Source organism: Amphibalanus amphitrite, unplaced genomic scaffold, assembly GCF_019059575.1.
Source record: "Amphibalanus amphitrite isolate SeventyFive unplaced genomic scaffold, NRLGWU_Aamphi_draft 000583F_arrow, whole genome shotgun sequence".
NCBI classification, from domain to species: domain Eukaryota; kingdom Metazoa; phylum Arthropoda; class Thecostraca; order Balanomorpha; family Balanidae; genus Amphibalanus; species Amphibalanus amphitrite.
The window spans coordinates 81,421-97,604 of NW_024882077.1; the positions used below are offsets into that span (position 1 = coordinate 81,421).

Here is a 16,184-nt window from a genome sequence, read left to right on the forward strand (position 1 = left end):
GGGGGGGGGCAGATTCTGCCCCCCCCCCGTCTAACTTCCGAACCAATGGTCGTAGAAAGACGGGGAAAACGGCAATTGAAAGCTCTCAAGAAGGCGGATCTTAAGAGCCAATTTTTGCTTAAGAAGGTCAGAGGTCAGGTCAAGGTCAGGTCAAGGGTACGAAATGCAAATTTCTACAGTATCGACCTTGTACCGTAGTTGCCGAAGAATGGACTGAGGCTGATTGCCCAAAACGTGTTCTTAGGCTACCAAGGCAATATTCGTTGCATACAATATCATGCAAAGGTCAAGGCCATGGTCAGGTCAGGACTCTGGTCACCAAAAACGAAATATAGAAAAGGGCATGTGCCACACATGTTTTGGGTCATTTTATTCATAGAATTCAATAGTATTCTATAGTAAAACATATACATACCTTAACACCTATTATTTATAAAAAAAAGGTCAGTGCATTCACATTTCACATCGCTTGCATTTCGCACCATCTCCCGTATGAACGTAGGCACAACACAATGCAGATATGCAGCGCTCAAGCATGGCATTTACTTCATGGATAGCTTCAGTCCGCTTCACTGGCACTTAACATTGTTTCATCTACTCTGCCCTAACATCTTTGCTTGATAACAACCGCGGAGCAGTTCGATTGTTCGCGCTTCTTCGCCTTGGCACAGTACCCTATCCTTTCAAATCACCGCCACTTCCCCTACTCTCCTGACTTGATGCGTCGCTCGGCTCCACGTCCTTTCCCGAGTCAAAGTGCTGCTGAATCTGCTCCAGCGTCTTGCCCCGCGTCTCGACCAATGTCAGCTGTAAGATGACCGCGCCGATGAGGCAGAGACAGGCGTACATCCAGAACGTACCCGCCGGGCTGATGGCATCCTCCAGCGGCTCAAAGGTCAGCGTCGTCAGGAACGAGGTGCCCCAGTTGAAGAAGATGGCGATACTACTGGCGAGGTTCTTAACATCAGGTGGAAGTATCTCCCCTGTTGGGAAAGAGAAGAATTCATAACTTGAGGCTACTTTTGAGGGACAGAGTGTGCCGATTCACTGTCAAATTATGTGGGGCGAAATCGAAAGAGTCGTCAAGAGAGTGAAGGTCCCGGGCAATGCACGTGGCATTGCCGCTACCTGACCGCTTGGAACAGTGTGAGAGTTCCGGTTAGCGCCTTGGTCCACTGGATGTGGTGCTTAACCCAAACCAACCAACCAAGAGAGTAAAGGGATGGCCCTAACATGCAGCTTAGTATTCTAGTCTCACCCATGTAAAGGTAGGTAATGGGACCGAAGCCGATGCCGAAGCCCAGGAGGAAGACAACGATAGACGTCAGCGGCAGCCACTCGATTGCCGAGACGTCCTGCCCAGTGTCTTTCAGCCTGAAGAAGATGCCCAGGACCACCAGGCTGGCTCCTGTGATGACAGAGGAGGCCACCAGGAGCGGTTTTCGGCCGCGGCTATGCACTGCTGCCACTCCCAAGGCTGTGGTGAGTACCTGCCAAATTAAAACAAGGGAACAATGGAGATGGCTTGCACCTCAGATGAAAGGAAGGAGATGCTCAGACATTCCTTGGACTCGTTTTAAGCTGCAAAAAATGGTCTTATCAAAAAGGGCACTTGTTCTGCGTTCCGTCATTGATAAAAGATGCAGTTGACGATATATTTTCAACTAACTACATGCACTACACAAAAATGCAGCTGACAACAGTCATGTAGTTAGAGTGACAACGTTCACAGCAATTTGTGCCAATGCCTTGGATTTCACCTTTGTAAGCCCACAGTAGATGGCGGCTGTGCTGGAGTCCATGGACCCGCCGGCCTCAACGAAGATATCCGTGGCGTAGAAGGTGATGACGTTGTTGCCGCAGGCCTTTTGCAAGATGACCACGAACAGCGCCAGGGCCAGCGGCCGGCGGTGCTCTGGCCGCCTCAGTTCGGACAGCGCCGCCTTCCCGGTGGCCCGGCCGGTGCCCAGCGCAGCCAGCTCGCTCTCCACATCAGCCAGCTCTCCGCGCAGCCAGCGCAGCGTGGCGCGCGCCTCGGCCAGCCGGCCGCGCTGCGCCAGCCACAGCGGCGACTGGCAGCTGAGCGTCACCAGCAGCAGCCACAGCGCCGACACGGCGCCGCAGAGGGTGGCCAGCAGCCGCCAGTCGGCGTACTTCCCCACCACGTACGACAAGAGCACGCCCACGTTGAGCTGCAGCTCGAATACGGCGCCGGCGGGGCCACGGAGGCGAGCTGTCGTCACCTCGGCCAGGTAGGTAGGTACGACCACCGTGGTCCAGCCGACTGCAGCGCCTGTCAGCAGCCGGCCCAGCAGCAGAACGGTCAGCGAGCCGGCGTAGGTGACCAGCAGCCAGCCCAGCACGGCCGGCAGAGAGACCAGCACCAGCGCCGAGCGGCGGCCCAGCGCCTGCATGGCGCTGCCGGCCAGCGGGGCGGCCAGCAGCGCGCCCAGCGGCACCATCGAGCCGACCAGCGAGCCCTGCTGGTCAGTCACGTGCAGCGGAGAGTCCCTCAACTGTGGCAGAGCGCTGCTCGTGTAGCCCAGCGCCAGGCCCACCGGACAACCGCCGAATGTGGCTGAAAACAGAGGGAACTTAGTTTTTCTTTGTTTCCCTTCATCGAAAAAAGTAGATCTGTTCTCCCAGAATTCAGATCGGTGCAAGAGCTTTACATAACCCACGACCCGTGTGTGGGCCTTTCGCCGATAGCTTAAAAACGGCTGCGAGTTTCGGCTCGCCGTTTTCAGTACTTCTCCGGACATAAATTTTGCGCAACTCCTGAAAAAATTGTGGTCTAGGTCATCTCAGATCATAAGTTATAGCGTTGAAACCGAGGTCATGTTTGGTCATTTTCGGTCGAAAAAGCTGCTCACGGAAAAAAATCGCAGAAGATTAGAATTTAAATCTAGAGACTTAAAAATTGAGCCGTCAGTAAAATATCCAGGCAAAGTATAGGGCTATCTTGACATAAAAAATAATAACAATATCAAGAGTTCGCGTTTTTCTTACTCCATCATCATCATCATCATGTATTTCGGAAAACATCCAGCGGGTGGGTTTTCAGTAGTCCACGTCATACAAGGTACACAACATAAAACTTACATACCATATCATATATCTGCGAGCGGACAAATGCTGATTTAAAATCGGCCTAAAATGCCTAAAATGCCCAGGATGACTATAGGATGACCACTTGGTCAACCAGCGCCTGCGATGTGCTTCTTGAAAGCAGCGTAGGTTGGGGAGCACCTCACAACGTGTGGCAGCGCATTCCACACCCGTACGGCTCGGGCGTCAAATGACCGTCTGGCGAATTCGGTACGAGTGCGCGGCACTTCTAGTTGGCCGTCGGCAGTGGCCCTCGTCTCACGTGCAGCTACGTCGGAGCGAGTGGCTATCCGTGAGCGTAGCACTTCCGAGGCCCTGGCATCGTGTAGCAGTCGGTACATGACACAGCTGTCGTGGTCAGTTACCATTGCATCTACCCGTTTCCAACCCAACTCGCGCAGCGTTTCCGTGACATGCTCTCGATAGCCCAGACCGGTTACAACACGAGCACCGAAGTTAATGCATTTCTGCAATCTGCGCTTCTGGGTGGCGGAGCAGCTGCCCCACACCGAGCTGCAGTAGCGGATGTGGGGAAACACGAGCGTCTCCACCAGCAGCTGTCTCGTCTCTCGAGGTATGCGGCGCTGCATTCTCGCGAGACCAATCAGGATGGAGTAGCATCTCCTGACAATCGCCGAAACATGCTGCTCCCACGACAGACACGAATCCAGAGTCACACCCAAAATCCTGGACGACCTTACCGTGCTAATATGAGAGCTGCCAAATTCCACTGTGAAGTCACCGGTGACACTTTTACGAGCTGATTTAAGTAGAAGCATGTCAGTTTTTGTGGGGTTTACCTTAAGCCTATTCTGGGTAAACCAGCGCAGGGCAACAGACAGCGATGACTCAACACGACACTTCAGAAGAGGTAGGTTCGTTGACAGGTCGGTATCCAAAAACTGTACATCATCGGCGTACATGACGAGCTTCCCGTGCGGTACATGCTGAGGCAGGTCGTTGGTGAACAGGAGAAACAAGACGGGGCCCAGGATTGACCCCTGTACCACCCCGTGCGTCACCGGTAGTGTCTCGCCTGTTCCTCCCTTCACCGTCTGGCAGCGACCAGAGAGCCACGCACGGAACCAGCGCTCGTCCACCCCATACCACCCCAGCTTCTCCAGGAGACGGCCATGCTCGACGCTGTCAAACGCCTTGGATGTGTCTGCCGTCACCAATGACGTCACGCGTCCATTATCCATATTATCGACGGCGAACGTGACAGCATCGAGCAGGGCCGCCTCCGTGGAGAGTCCGGGGCGGAAGCCGTACTGCTGGTGGCACAGAATGTTGTGGCTCACAAGGTAATCGGTGAGTTGCGTACATATAACACGCTCACAGAGCTTCGAGACCACAGGCAGCACTGACACGGGTCGGTAGTTGCTCGGCACATGCACGTCACCACCCTTGTGCAGAGGAACAACTACAGCGGTCTGCCATGCCGGTGGCAGCTCACAGCGCGTGATACAACTGTTCACATATTTCGTTCCATATTTCGATTTCTTGAGATATTTTGAAATGTAGGGATATTTGGAAAAATAATATACCTCAGAGAGCACCTTACTGCCTCTCTACATGCAACCACTGAGCACAATGTTTCAGAGTTCAGGGATCCCTCATGTCTGGGGACTAACTACAGTTATTTTTTGTCACTTTGATCATTTTTTTTTTTCGGACAATTATACTAGTACTATTATCTAGTAATAAGTTGCTTAATTTGGAATCAATATGTCTAAAAAGTAACCCGAAATTCCGAAATCGCCCGTGGCTTCAGCCTTCTACTGATGGCGTTTCCGACCAATGTGCGCCGCTCCGGGGGATTTTTTTAACTTTACACCACTGTGACTATATAGAAAGGTGGTTCAGCGATTTACTATTGCTCTTAAGTCTCACGACAAGATGTTTAATTCAATTTTATGTCAGTAGTGAAAATTTGTCGTTAACCCGCGCCACACTGGGGTCTCCGTATAACACGCCCTACTGGGGGGAGGGCTCTCCATAGCCCCCACCCCCTCCCTCCTAACTCCGAAACTACTGGGCCGATCGTCAAAATTCAAACGAAAAGTCAAAAACCTTTTAAAAAAATATAAAAATATAAATTTTGATTATTATTATATAAAATTTTCTATATTTTCAAAATTTTGAAAATCCGAGATAGCAGTTTGATAGCGCAGTCAATTTTGAGTCCTTTCATGCAAAGAAATTGGATCTAGCTTAAAAACTGAGCTCTTGGGAGCGATTGCCGTGGTTCAATGTTTTGCGTCGAAATGGGCCGAACATGACGTCACTCTGACGTCATTTCCGGCCGATCTATTGTAGCTACGAAGTTCACATTTTGACACAAGGTGTCCAATTGATGCAGCCGAAGATACTGAAAGTTTGGCGTTGATACGTCAAGTGGTTTGGAAGTTATTGCAGAAAAACGGGAGGGGCTATGAATAGCCCCCCCCCCCCGTGGGGCGCGGGTTACCCGCGCCCTGATGGGGGGGCATTTTGGCCCCCCCCTCCTGTGGTTTTTCTTAAATACCGAGAAAACGGCCGCGCGCAGCGCCGCCAAATTTTGGGTACCTTACCGGGCATCAATTTGACACCTTAACACAAAATTTCAAGTCACAGGTCACCTCAGGTCAGGAGTTATTGAGGTCAAACTGAGGTCATGTTCGAGTAAAAATTAGCAAAAAACATGACATCTTGAAGCGCTCACCAATTCTACAGTTAACAAGCAATTTTAAAGTTTTTTATGTGGTTGTGTAGAGAAAAGACGGCGCTACAAAATTGCTATCTCGGATTTTCGAAATTTTGGGATTTTGACCCCCAAAAATCAAATAAATTGATTCTTTTTAGAAAAACTCAAAAAATTTCCAAAATTTTTCGAATTTCGAAAAAAAACGAAATATATGTGATAGTCCCTGCGCTCTTCGATATACATACCAAATTTTAGATCGATACCTCTTTTTTGGCCAAGTTATAGCGAAAAAACTGTTAAAAATTGATGACGTCAAATTTTTGAACTCAATTTTTAGCAATTCTAGACATTCTAGACCTCGTAGCGCAAAACGGAGACCACCATTGAATTCCCCGTGACGAGTTGCATCGAATCGATACCCATTTTATGCAAAAATATCAACTTTAAAATTTGACCTAATTTGACCTGACCTTGACCTGACCTTGACCTGACCTTGACCAAAACGTGACCCAAGCTGGCCCTAAAGTCTGTCTGACCCACATAATCGCATTTGTCATGTAAAATGGACCATAAAACATGTATCACACGACACTTTCATATTGTGACCCCCCAGTGACCTGACCACTGTGACCTGACCTGGTATCAGTGACCTCAAGTAGCAAAATATGTGTTTGAAGAACATTTCCCCATCGATGATTTTCAATGAAATGCATTTTACTCGATTTTACAACGCATTTCTTGAAATGCCTGTAAACGGTGAAAATTCGACCTTTGACCTGACCTGTGACGTCATCGGTTTGACCGAGGTCAATGAAATTGGGTCACAAGGTAGTTCCCCGTTGGGGCTATCCAACACCGTTTACCGCTTGTCGCTAGGTTGCGTGGTTCTCAAGATCTGGGGAGGGCCAAAATGGCCCCCCCCCCCATCAGACCGCGTTGCTCGGCAGACCCCATCTGGGCGCGGGTTAATAGAATGAGTGCCACGTGATTTATTTGCGAAGAACAGGAGGGGCAGGCGATTGGCGAAACTCACTTCCCTCTTCCACTGCGCGTGCTAACATCATATGCAAATGAAAATGAAATTATGAAAAAATATGAAAATTCAAAATCAGCGATAGTATATTTCCATGATTCAATATTTCAATAATTCAAAATCAGCAATCGTCTTATCGCCCGCTCTCTATCCAACAGACTTACCGGCTGCAGCGGTGAGCAGCTGGTGCCACACGCACGTGCTGAGCAGGCCTCTCGGCGCCATCAGAGGCGGAAGAGGTGGGCGTCACCCACAGATCTGAAACGCACCGACCTGCCGGCCGCCACACCACCAAGAAACACTGTCAATCACACCGGGGAGCGCGAGATCCCTGACGAGCGTGACCAGTAAACAGACAGAGTGACCAGCTGTACATAGGGCGAGCCGTCGGTGGGACACTGCAGGACGTGAGTCGCTTTTCACTAAGTATGCCTGTATTTTAGCTGATTCGTGAAGTGATTTCCGATGTTGTCGCTGATTAGATACGCTGCGAGATGAGAGGCGAACAGAGGCGTGCTAACAAATGTAAGCGCGTTATGTAAGGCGGGGCTATTTGATGCATGAAGATTGAAGAGGTGATATCCATCGAGATAGCCCATATCCATTATTCAGTCCAGATTCAGTCCGGATTCAGGACACCTGAGAACAAGCTGAAACTTATACACAATAGAGGTCGTGGCACATACAATTCACAGCCCGAGCCATTTGGTGGCACTTCATGTTTATGCCGTTCGACCTGCAGAGGTCAGCAAAGATAAAAAAGTGCAAAAACAATGTTCTGTGTCGAAGCCCGGCCTGAATTCGGGGTGCGACAAGAGGGTGGCGTTTTTGTACATTTTGTTCTGCCGAGGTCACATCAAACGGGGTCACATATCGAAAGGCAGTTTCCTCGAAAGGTTACTACGGCTTATGGCTCATGCGCTACCTACCCCATGATATCCTTTGGTTTCCAATTCATCTCATCCTTATACTCGAGATTCGCTGTGCAAGTTATTTTCGACACTACCCACAGATGAACTTAGGTCATCGCATGGCATTGAGAGGTCAAATTGCTAGTGGGAAAGTATGATTAGGTGCTGACAATGTCGATAATGACATTGACAATGACAATGACAATGACAATGGCGATTCGTTTGGTGTCGTTTTCAGCGCTCTAGCTCTATTGAGTGGGCCACAATCTGCTATGCAAATTTGGGTCACGTGACCTTTGCTGACCTATGCACTCTGCAGGTCAAACGGCTATATAACCGCCCTAGGGTGACCTTGAACTCCACCGCCTGTTGCGGATCCCAAACCAAGCTGACGTGGAATTGGAAAGGCTCGGGCAAACATGCGACTATACGGCGCGGGAGGCGCTTCAGTCACAATTTTGTATTTACACGCTCTACCAGCTTATTTTCGTATTTCTTTCACCATAAGATTGCCTTTACCTTTCTAAGTCTTCACAGAGATCTTGACGCGAACAGATCATTACCAGCACCCTCCATTACACTGTGCCTTGGTTGGGGACTGGGAAGACAATTAACCCCGCTCCCCGTTGAGGTCTGGTAGGTTCCAGGTCCACTTGAGGAAAGGTGGAGGGCCCCCATCATATCTTCGGAACCAATAGTCGGATCGGAAAAAATCAAACGGTATTCGAAAGAACTTATCGTGATGCACAAGCTAGGATAAGGATGACCTGGATATTTGACCTGTGACGTCACAGGGAGGTCAAACAAGGTGAACTCTGTCCAATTTCCAATGACAAGAAGTTGGTCATAAAAAATGGGTTTCCTAACCCGCGCCCCGCTGGGCTATTCGGTCATACGCGCCCTGCTGGGGGGGGGGCAGATTCTGCCCCCCCCCCCCTGTCTAACTTCCGAACCGATGGTCGTAGAAAGACGGGGAAAACGGTAATTGAAAGCTCTCAACAAGGCGGATCTTAAGAGCCAACTTTTTGCTTAAGAAGTTCAGAGGTCAGGTCAAGGTCAGGTCAAGGGTACAAAATGCAAGTTTCTACAGTATCGACCTTGTACCGTAGTTGCCGAAGAATGGGCTGAGACTGATTGCCCAAAACGTGTTCTTAGGCTACCAAGGCAATATTCGTTGCATACAATATCATGCAAAGGTCAAGGCCAAGGTCAGGTCAGGACTCAGGTCACCAAAAACGAAATATAGAAAAGGGCATGTGCCACACATGTTTTGGGTCATTTTATTCATAGAATTCAATAGTATTCTATAGTAAAACATATATATACCTTAACACCTATTATTTATTTAAAAAAAAATGGTCAGTGCATTCACATCGCTTGCATTTCGCACCATCCCCCGTATGAACGTAGGCACAACACAATGCAGATATGCAGCGCTCAAGCATGGCATTTACTTCATGGATAGCTTCACTCCGCTTCACTGGCATTAACATTGTTCCATCTACCCTGCCACATCATCTATGCTTGATCACACCCAGGGAACAATTCGATTGTTCGCGCTTCTTCGACGTGGCGCAGTACCCTATCCTTCCAAATCACAGCCACTGCCCCTGCTGTCCTGACTTGATGCGTCGCTCGGCTCCACGTCCTTTCTCGAGTCAAAGTTCTGCTGAATCTGCTCCAGCGTCTTGCCCCGCGTCTCGACCAATGTCAGCTGTAAGATGACCGCGCCGATGAGGCAGAGACAGGCGTACATCCAGAACGTGCCCGCCGGGCTAATAGCATCCTCCAGCGGCTCAAAGGTCAGCGTCGTCAGGAACGAGGTGCCCCAGTTGAAGAAGATGGCGATACCACTGGCGAAGTTCTTAACATCAGGTGGAAGTATCTCCCCTGTTGGGAAAGAGAAGAATTCATAACTTGAGACTACTTTTGAGTTTTGAGGGACAGAATGTGCCGATTCACTGTCAAATTATGTGGGGCAAAATCGAAAGAGTCGCCAAGAGAGTAAAGGGATGACCCTAACCTGCAGCTTTATTCTAATCTCACCCATGTAAAGGTAGCCAATGGGACCGAAGCCGACGTTGAAGCCCAGCAGGAAGACCACGACAGACGTCAGCGGCAGCCACTCGATTGCCGAGACGTCCTGCCCAGTGTCTTTCAGCCTGAAGAAGACGCCCAGGACCACCAGGCTGACTCCCGTGATGATAGAGGAGGCCACCAGGAGCGGTTTTCGGCCGCGGCTTTGCACTGCTTCCACTCCCAATGCTGTGGTGAGTACCTGCCAAATTAAAATAAAGTAACAATAGAGATGGCTTGACCTTCAGAATTGCTACAAGGAAAGCCAGAAGTTTCGGTACTTCTTAAACTTGTTTTACTTTGCAAAATATCTTCGTTTAAACAGCTTCCTTGCCTGGTGTTTCATCACCGATAAACATTGCCGTTGGATCCTGCCCAAGAGAATGGGGATGAGTCATCTAGAATAATATAGTGACAACGTTCCAAGCAATTTTTGGCAATCCTGCTGCCATTACGTGGCTGCTTTCCTTCACATACCTTTGTCAGTCCACAGTAAATGGCTGCTGTGCTGGAGTCCATGGACCCACCGGCCTCCGCGAAAATATCCGTGGCGTAGAAGGTGATGATGTTTATACCGCAGGCCTTTTGCAAGATGACCACGAACAGCGCCAGCGCCAGCGGCAGTCGGTACTCTGGCCGCCTCAGTTCGGACAGCGCCGCCTTCCCGGTGGCCCGGCCGGTGCCCAGCGCGGCCAGCTCGCTCTCCACATCAGCCAGCTCTCCGCGCAGCCAGCGCAGCGTGGCGCGCGCCTCGGCCAGCCGGCCGCGCTGCGCCAGCCACAGCGGCGACTGGCAGCTGAGCGTCACCAGCAGCAGCCACAGCGCCGACACGGCGCCGGAGAGGACGGCCAGCAGCCGCCAGTCGGCGTACTTGCCCACCACGTACGACAGGAGCACGCCCACGTTGAGCTGCAGCTCGAATACTGCGCCGGCGGGGCCACGGAGACGAGCTGTCGTCACCTCGGCCAGGTAGGTAGGTACGACCACCGTGGTCCAGCCGACTGCGGCGCCTGTCAGCAGCCGGCCCAGCAGCAGAACGGTCAGCGAGCCGGCGTAGGTGACCAGCAGCCAGCCCAGCACGGCCGGCAGAGAGACCAGCACCAGCGCCGAGCGGCGGCCCAGCGCCTGCATGGCGCTGCCGCGTTAGGCGGCACGGGCGGACATCGATAGCAGCGCCTCTATCGGTCACTAGGGAAAGCTGGGCTGTAGGCGACGAAATACCGGCTGAGTTGTCACAAGTTAAATAGGTTTATAGACATCCGTCTTGTGAAAAAGTTGAACTTTTGCCTTCAATATTTCTACAGGCAATTTTAGAAGTGCCCTCACATAGATTACAAAACCGTTTAAATTATTTTATTCACTTCAAGCCTTCCCTATTGTTCTTGATGATGCGGGAACTATTTCTAATTAGTGTTTCTAGCTTAGTAAAAGAACATATTGTGCAAAAGATGAAAAAAAGCATAAATGGAAGATTTTAAATGCAATTTTCTGTAACAAATAATGGTAAATTCTCTACACATCAAGGAAAAGGTGCATGCTAACTGATAATTTAAAGTTCTTGGGGCCAGTTGGTTTCTTCTTTTCTTACGTCGCCCCAATGGCCGCGAATACACTTGTGATAACGCCTATCGGGCCAGCGGGGCGGCCAGCAGCGCGCCCAGCGGCACCATCGAGCCGACCAGCGAGCCCTGCTGGTCAGTCACGTGCAGCGGAGAATCCCTCAACTGTGGCAGAGCGCTGCTCGTGTAGCCCAGCGCCAGGCCCACCGGATAACCGCCGAACGTCGCTGAAAAAAGAGGAAACTTAGTTTTTCTTTGTTTCCCTTCATCGAAAAAAGTAGATCTGTTCTCCCAGAATTTAGATCGGTGCAAGAGCTTTACATAACCCACGACCCGTTTGGGGGCCGTCGACGGTAGCTTAACCCGCGCCCCACTGGGGTCTGCGTATAACACGCCCTACTGGGGGGGGGGCTATTCATAGCCCCCCCCCCCTCCTAACTCCGAAACTACTGGGTCAAAATTCAAACGGCGTCTGATAGCCCCGGAAAAACTGTCGAGCGAAACCTAATTTCATTGACCTCGAGGTCACCGACGACGTCACAGGTCAGGTCAAAGTAAAAATCATTAGCATTTTGGCTTCTTCACGTTTTGGGCTCTGGCCGCCGTCTTACAAGTCAGATCAGGCTCATTTTTGGTTCACACACTCGTGAACAGATGCTCTAGATACTCTGAGGGTACCAAACTGGTACTTTGATTTTCAGGTCAAGGTCAGGTCATCACAGGTCACGAAAATATTATATCATCCGTCGGTCACGTGACACATGTTTTATGGTCCATTTAGGCCAAACATTTCGAATTTGATGTCGTCTGTGTCAATCGAGATCATTTCGAGTCAAATTTAGCTTAGGTCAGGTCACTTTCAGGTAAAAAAGGTCAAATTTTGAAGTTAAAATGTTTCAACAAAAAAGGTGTCTATTGGATGCAGTTTGAGCTCAGAAACACGATGGTGCTATTTATATTGGCGTAAGATGTCAAATTCGTGCTGAAAAATTGATTTGAAAAATTAATAATTGTTAATTTTTTGTAATAATGCGTATAACTTGGCCATTTTTGAAGAAATTTAGCTAAAACTTGCTAGAGCTAGTCATAATAATGCGTTTTATCACATATATTCTGGTTTTTTTCGAAAAGTCAGAAAAATTCTGAAAAAAATGTAAAAATATAAATTTTGAATTTTATTATATAAAATTTTCGAAATTTTCAAAATTTCGAAAATCCGAGATAGCAGTTTGATAGCGCAGTCTATTCTGAGTCCTCTCATGCAAAGAAATTGGATCTAGCTTAAAAACTGAGCTCTTGGAAGCGATTGCCGTGGTTCAATGTTTTGCGTCGAAATCGGCCGAACATGACGTCACTCTGACGTCATTTCCGGCCGACCTATGGTAGGTACGAAATTCAAATTTTGACACAAGGTGTCAAATTGATGCAGCCAAAGGTACTGAAAGTTTGGCGTCGATACGTCAAGCGGTTTGGAAGTTATTGCAGAAAAACGGGAGGGGGCTATAAATAGCCCCCCCACCCCAGTGGGGCGCGGGTTAAAAACGGCTGCGAGTTTCGGCTCGCCGTTTTCAGTACTTCTCCGGACATAAATTTTGCGCAACTCCTGAAAAAAATTGTGTTCTAGGTCATCTCAGGTCATAAGTTATAGCGTTGAAACCGAGGTCATGTTTGGCCATTTTCGGTCGAAAAGACTGCTCACGGAAAAAAATCGCAGAAGATTAGAGTTTCAATCTAGAGACTTAACTCTCGCCGGACCTATTGGTTTTCTACATACGCGCCGGCCGAGGGGGGGGGGGCGGGTACGACCCCCCCTCGCCGTTTCGCCCCTGGTGGAGCTAGCGCGTCGCGGAAAAAAACGAGCGTGTGCGCCGTTACGAGACGCAGAGATTGGTACCCGATTTTAAGGTCCTAGGTCAACCGGTGACCTCTGAGGTCAGGTCAAGTGCCCCAAGGTACGGTTCAGTTTTTGGTGAATAACTTCGCAAAAAATGGCCGCAGAGCGCCGATTTTGGCAGCATCGTGTTCGTCTCGCTCAGGCGCGTCGAATGATATACTTTTTGTCCGGGTCAGGTCAACTTGGGGTGTTGACCTCAGGTCAAGGTCAGGTCAGCACCCCCAGGTCACGAAGTTCGTCGAAAGAGGTCATGTCGCATATCATTCGATTCGGCAGGTCTTCCTGAGTCCATTGGTGGCTTTCCCGACTCGCTAGCTCAATTTGATCAAGAGTTATTGACGAAAAACTAATATGACCTTGATGACGTCATAAATGACGTCACGCAAGGTCAACATTGCAAAAGTGACGCATCTAACCTTGCAAGGAGTGCATCAAATCACGATTCTGTGTGCTTGAGATAGTTGGAGATCGTTCCCGGCGCCAGAATAGCAGTTTTCATTTTTCCCCATTGACTTATAATGGTGAGGTCACGAAAATGACCTGACCTCTTATGACCTTTAGGAAAAATCCGAGATATACAAGTTGTGGGACTCATAATGGATATTAGATCCTGCAAGTTTCATTTCCCTGTGACATCTCCTCTGGCAGTGAGGGCGTTGCGAAGTTGCGACATCTGAAGACCGTGCAGAGGTTCACTTATGACGTCATAGGTCAGTGACCTGACCTGACCTAAAAATGCGGTTGGTGTCAAAAGATCCGGCTTGGATCAAAGGTCAGGTATGCCGGGTTTCAGCTCTCTATCGCCAGCGTGTTCGGAGCTATCGCGAAAAAACCCTATGGGGGGGCGGCACCCGCCCCCCCCCCCTCGGCCGGCGAGGGTTAAAAATTGAGCCGTCAGTAAAAAAATCCGGGCAAACTAAAGGGCTATCTTGACATAAAAAATAACAATATCAAGAATTCGCGTTTTTTTACTCCAAATTTCGATTTCTGGATATATTTTAAAATGTAGGGATATTTGGAAAAATAATATACCTCAGAGAGCATCTTACCTACTGCCTTTCTACATGCAAACACTGAGCACAATGTTTCAGAGTTCTGGGATCCCTCATGTTTGGGGACTAACTACAGTTATTTTTTGTCACTTTGATTACTTTTTTTGGGACAATGATAACAAGGTGCTTAATTTGGAATCAATATGCATAAAAAGTAGCCCGAAATTCCGAAATCGCCCGTGGCTTCAGCCTTCTACTGATGGCGCTTCCGACCAGTGTGCGCCTCTCCGGGGGATTTTTTCAACTTTACACCACTGTGACTATATAGAGAGGTGGTTCACCGATTTACTTATTGCTCATAAGTCTCACGACAAGATGTGCAATTCAATTGTATGTCAGTAGTGAAAATTTGTCGTTAATAGAATGAGTGCCACGTGATTTATTTGCGAAGAACAGGAGGGGCGGGCGAAATTCACTTCCCCCTTCCACTGCGCGTGCTAACATCTATAGATGGCCTATAGATGTAAATGAAAATGAAATTATGAAAAATTATGAAAATTCAAAATCAGCAAAAGTATATTTCCATAATTCAATATTTCAATAATTCAAAATCAGCAATCGTCTTATCGCCCGCTCTCTATCCAACAGACTTACCGGCTGCAGCGGTGAGCAGCTGGTGCCACTCGCACGTGCTGAGCAGGCCTCTCGGCGCCATCAGAGGCGGAAGAGGTGGGCGTCACCCACAGACCCGAAACGCACCGATCTACCGGCCGCCACACCGCCAAGAAACACTGTCAATCACACCGGGGAGCGCGAGATCCCTGACGAGCGTGACCAGTAAACAGGCAGAGTGACCAACTGTAGGGCGAGCCGTCGGTGGGACACTGCAGGACGAGTCGCTTTTCACTAAGTATGCCTGTATTTCAGCTGACTGGTGAAGTGATTTCCGATGTTGTCGCTGATTAGATACGATGCGAGATGAGAGGCGAACAGAGGCGTGCTAACAAAACTAGACGCGTTATATAATGCGGGACTATTTGATGCATGAAGATTGAAGAGGTGATATCCATCGAGATAGCCCATATCCATTATTCAGTCCAGATTCAGTCCGGATTCAGGACACCTCAGATCAAGCTGAAAATTATACACCAGTAAAACGCCTTTTGGGCGAAGAACGAGCGAGCGAGATAGTGAGCCCTGCACGTGCGGAAGGGCGAGAGGGTACTTCCAAGGGGCTTGTGCAAAGCACCCTTCTAACCGGTCGCTAGCGGTGTGCCAAATTTGAACGCAATCGGCCCAGCCGTTCCTGAGATCTGGAAGCGGCATTCTGCACGTGCGCACGTGCAAACGGGTCCAAAATGACTTTTGCACGGCACCCTACTAACCGGTCCCCAACCGTGTACCAAATTTGAGCATAATCGGCCCAGCCGTTCTCGAGATCTGGAAACGCCCCCTGCACGTGCGCACGTGCAGTAGCACCCTAACTGCAACACATGGGAATACATTGCCTGGTGGGTGCCTACCTGTATGCCAAGTTTCAGCGAATTCGCCCCAGTAATTACCGAGTTACTGAAATGGGGCACCTCTTCTTTTTGTATTTTGCACGTGCAGTGGGGGTCACTCACATAGATCAAGAGTATCCGACCTTTGGTAGAAGGGATGCAGCTACACTATAAAAATTACCGCAAGACAATCGCTCAAGCCGATGCTGAGATATGGGCCTCTCAAAATCATTACTTTTGCAAAACTGCTTGAACACCCTTGACTTTTCACGTGGCACGTGCCACGACGGTCACTGAGATGTATCAAAAGTAAGTCAATTACGGGGTAGAAGGGATGGGGCTACCCAGCAAAAAAAGACCGCAGGCCAATCGGTCCAGCGGTTGCTGAGATATAAGCCTCTCAAAAGCGTTACAGGCCGGGCC

General features: G+C 49.3%; 2 protein-coding genes across 2 annotated transcripts; both read right to left on the reverse strand.

Moving 5' to 3' along the window:
* Nucleotides 1-464: 464 nt before the first annotated feature.
* LOC122394283 (facilitated trehalose transporter Tret1-like) lies at nucleotides 465-7,052 on the reverse strand. The gene is made up of 4 exons (XM_043391038.1): nucleotides 6,992-7,052; nucleotides 1,761-2,578; nucleotides 1,259-1,490; nucleotides 465-983 (listed from the first exon to the last, which is right to left on the reverse strand). The coding sequence occupies exons 1-4, from the start codon at nucleotides 7,050-7,052 to the stop codon at nucleotides 676-678; spliced, it is 1,419 nt and encodes a 472-aa protein (XP_043246973.1). The 3' UTR covers nucleotides 465-675.
* Nucleotides 7,053-9,320: 2,268 nt separating this feature from the next.
* LOC122394284 (facilitated trehalose transporter Tret1-like) lies at nucleotides 9,321-10,945 on the reverse strand. Its single transcript, XM_043391041.1, has 3 exons — nucleotides 10,292-10,945; nucleotides 9,785-10,016; nucleotides 9,321-9,628 (listed from the first exon to the last, which is right to left on the reverse strand). Exons 1-3 carry the CDS (start codon nucleotides 10,943-10,945, stop codon nucleotides 9,321-9,323), a joined length of 1,194 nt encoding a protein of 397 aa, XP_043246976.1.
* Between the last annotated feature and the right edge of the window lie 5,239 nt (nucleotides 10,946-16,184).

What these genes read in the sequence shown, in the direction of transcription:
- LOC122394284 (XM_043391041.1), bottom strand. Translation starts at nt 10,945, where the DNA reads ATGCAGGCGCTGGGCCGCCGCTCGGCGCTGGTGCTGGTCTCTCTGCCG. An exon ending in TTTACTGTGGACTGACAAAG is followed by an intron (nt 10,017 to 10,291) that starts GTATGTGAAGGA and finishes TTAATTTGGCAG; the next exon opens with GTACTCACCACAGCATTGGG. An exon ending in CATTGGCTACCTTTACATGG is followed by an intron (nt 9,629 to 9,784) that starts GTGAGATTAGAA and finishes CTTTCCCAACAG; the next exon opens with GGGAGATACTTCCACCTGAT.
- LOC122394283 (XM_043391038.1), bottom strand. Translation starts at nt 7,052, where the DNA reads ATGGCGCCGAGAGGCCTGCTCAGCACGTGCGTGTGGCACCAGCTGCTC. An exon ending in TCTACTGTGGGCTTACAAAG is followed by an intron (nt 1,491 to 1,760) that starts GTGAAATCCAAG and finishes TTAATTTGGCAG; the next exon opens with GTACTCACCACAGCCTTGGG. An exon ending in CATTACCTACCTTTACATGG is followed by an intron (nt 984 to 1,258) that starts GTGAGACTAGAA and finishes CTTTCCCAACAG; the next exon opens with GGGAGATACTTCCACCTGAT.